Here is a 1556-nt window from a genome sequence, read left to right on the forward strand (position 1 = left end):
GGTCTTCTGCTCCCATACCATCCTCCAGAAGTCAGCCAGGGTCTCCGGCAGGGGTCCCTGCATGGCGATGTAGGCGTTCTGTCTCCTGTAGCCGTCAATGTAGTTTGCATTTATGTAGTCGCTACCTGGAACTCCTGAAAGGAAATCCATAAAAAGGTCTGCTGTTGTGTTTCAGAGATTCCTTGATGAAGGGGGTTGATGCATTCCGACGGACCAAACTCACCATCCACTGGTGTAAGAGGCACTCTGGAGTGATCATAAGCGATGACGTTGGCGTAGCGGTTCTTTGGCTTGTTAACCTCGAGGTTGGAGTGTTCCCAGGTAAACTGCTGTCCCGGATCAATAGACTACATCACAGAGGAGGACGAGATATTTAGAGAGAGTCAAGAAAAGAGAGACAGCAGGTAAAAAGTACACTGAAACACTTGTTTCCCATTGGTGGATCGCACTCAGAAGCAGCTGGATCGGAAGTATCTGAAAAACTACCAGAGAGTTGGTAGTTTTTATACCATCAGTCTGAGGTGTACTTTAAATTCTTAAAGGGTAATCAAACAGCCGAAATGTAAAAATCCAGCCAGAGGGGTGGGGGTGGGGAACAGGACTGTTATTATGACAGGAGCTGCAGATCATGACATGGGACTTCTGAAATGACGTGGGACTTAAATCACAAATTCATTCAACCTGTGGGGGAGACCGGTAACATAATTGCAAAATAACCTATGGTCAACTTGTTTTCTGTAGCTTTGTTTTTGTTTTATGCTTGTTTTCTCTGTTGGAAAAAATGCCTCAACCAACCTAGTGACCTAATTATTATTACATTGATTAATGTTTTTATTTCTTGATTTGTTGTTATGTATGTTTCCTTTGCCTCCCTTAGTGGCAGAGTTGTGCATTACGGCCATTTTTTTAAAGAACCGGATCTCGCCACAGGAATCTGTTAGAAACTTGCTTTTTTAGCATTCTTCAATGTATTTCTTTTTATGACTGGGCTCAAATAAACCATGTGGCGGGCTGTATACGTATATGTATATGTTTGACACCCCTGATTTAATGTGTGTTTTATTTGTACTTTGTGTTTCAGCTGATTGAAAGATGCTATACAAATAAATAAAGTTTAAGTTTTTTAGAACTAGAACATTAATATTCTATTTCTGACGGTATATTCTATGATATAGACAACATTTAGTGCATTTTTTGTTTAAAAAAAAAGAAACTTAAAATAACGCAGGATTTAGTAATTAAAACTTTAGAAACACTTGCCCATTTTTTAAAGGAATAAGTGTGTCCAAACCTATGATTCATACGGTATTTAGCAGCTTTGATGACACATTAATGTTAATGACTTCCACATAGGGGGTGAGATCTAATAAATCAGTATTTTCTACCACCTCTCTTCATTTTTTCTGTTGCTATTTTAATGTATCAATTTTGTATTACTTTCAATGAATTGATTTTTTCACATTAACATTTCCTTTTAATGGTAAATTCCATTATTTTTGCAAAAACAATTAAAAAAAATCAGAAAACATTTTTTATTGTACACCAAAACCCCCTAA

The 1556-nt window shown here is 37.7% G+C and overlaps 1 protein-coding gene across 1 annotated transcript; it reads right to left on the bottom strand.

The window, feature by feature from the left end:
• Positions 1 to 3: 3 nt before the first annotated feature.
• On the bottom strand, positions 4 to 347 carry LOC112138087 (receptor-type tyrosine-protein phosphatase S-like; the record flags this gene model as incomplete). Its single annotated transcript, XM_024260653.1, has 2 exons — positions 4 to 134; positions 224 to 347. Coding segments are annotated over 2 exons (255 nt in total), but the record flags the coding sequence as incomplete, so codon positions are not given.
• Positions 348 to 1556: the final 1209 nt, after the last annotated feature.

This window comes from Oryzias melastigma, unplaced genomic scaffold, assembly GCF_002922805.2.
Source record: "Oryzias melastigma strain HK-1 unplaced genomic scaffold, ASM292280v2 sc05140, whole genome shotgun sequence".
NCBI classification, from domain to species: domain Eukaryota; kingdom Metazoa; phylum Chordata; class Actinopteri; order Beloniformes; family Adrianichthyidae; genus Oryzias; species Oryzias melastigma.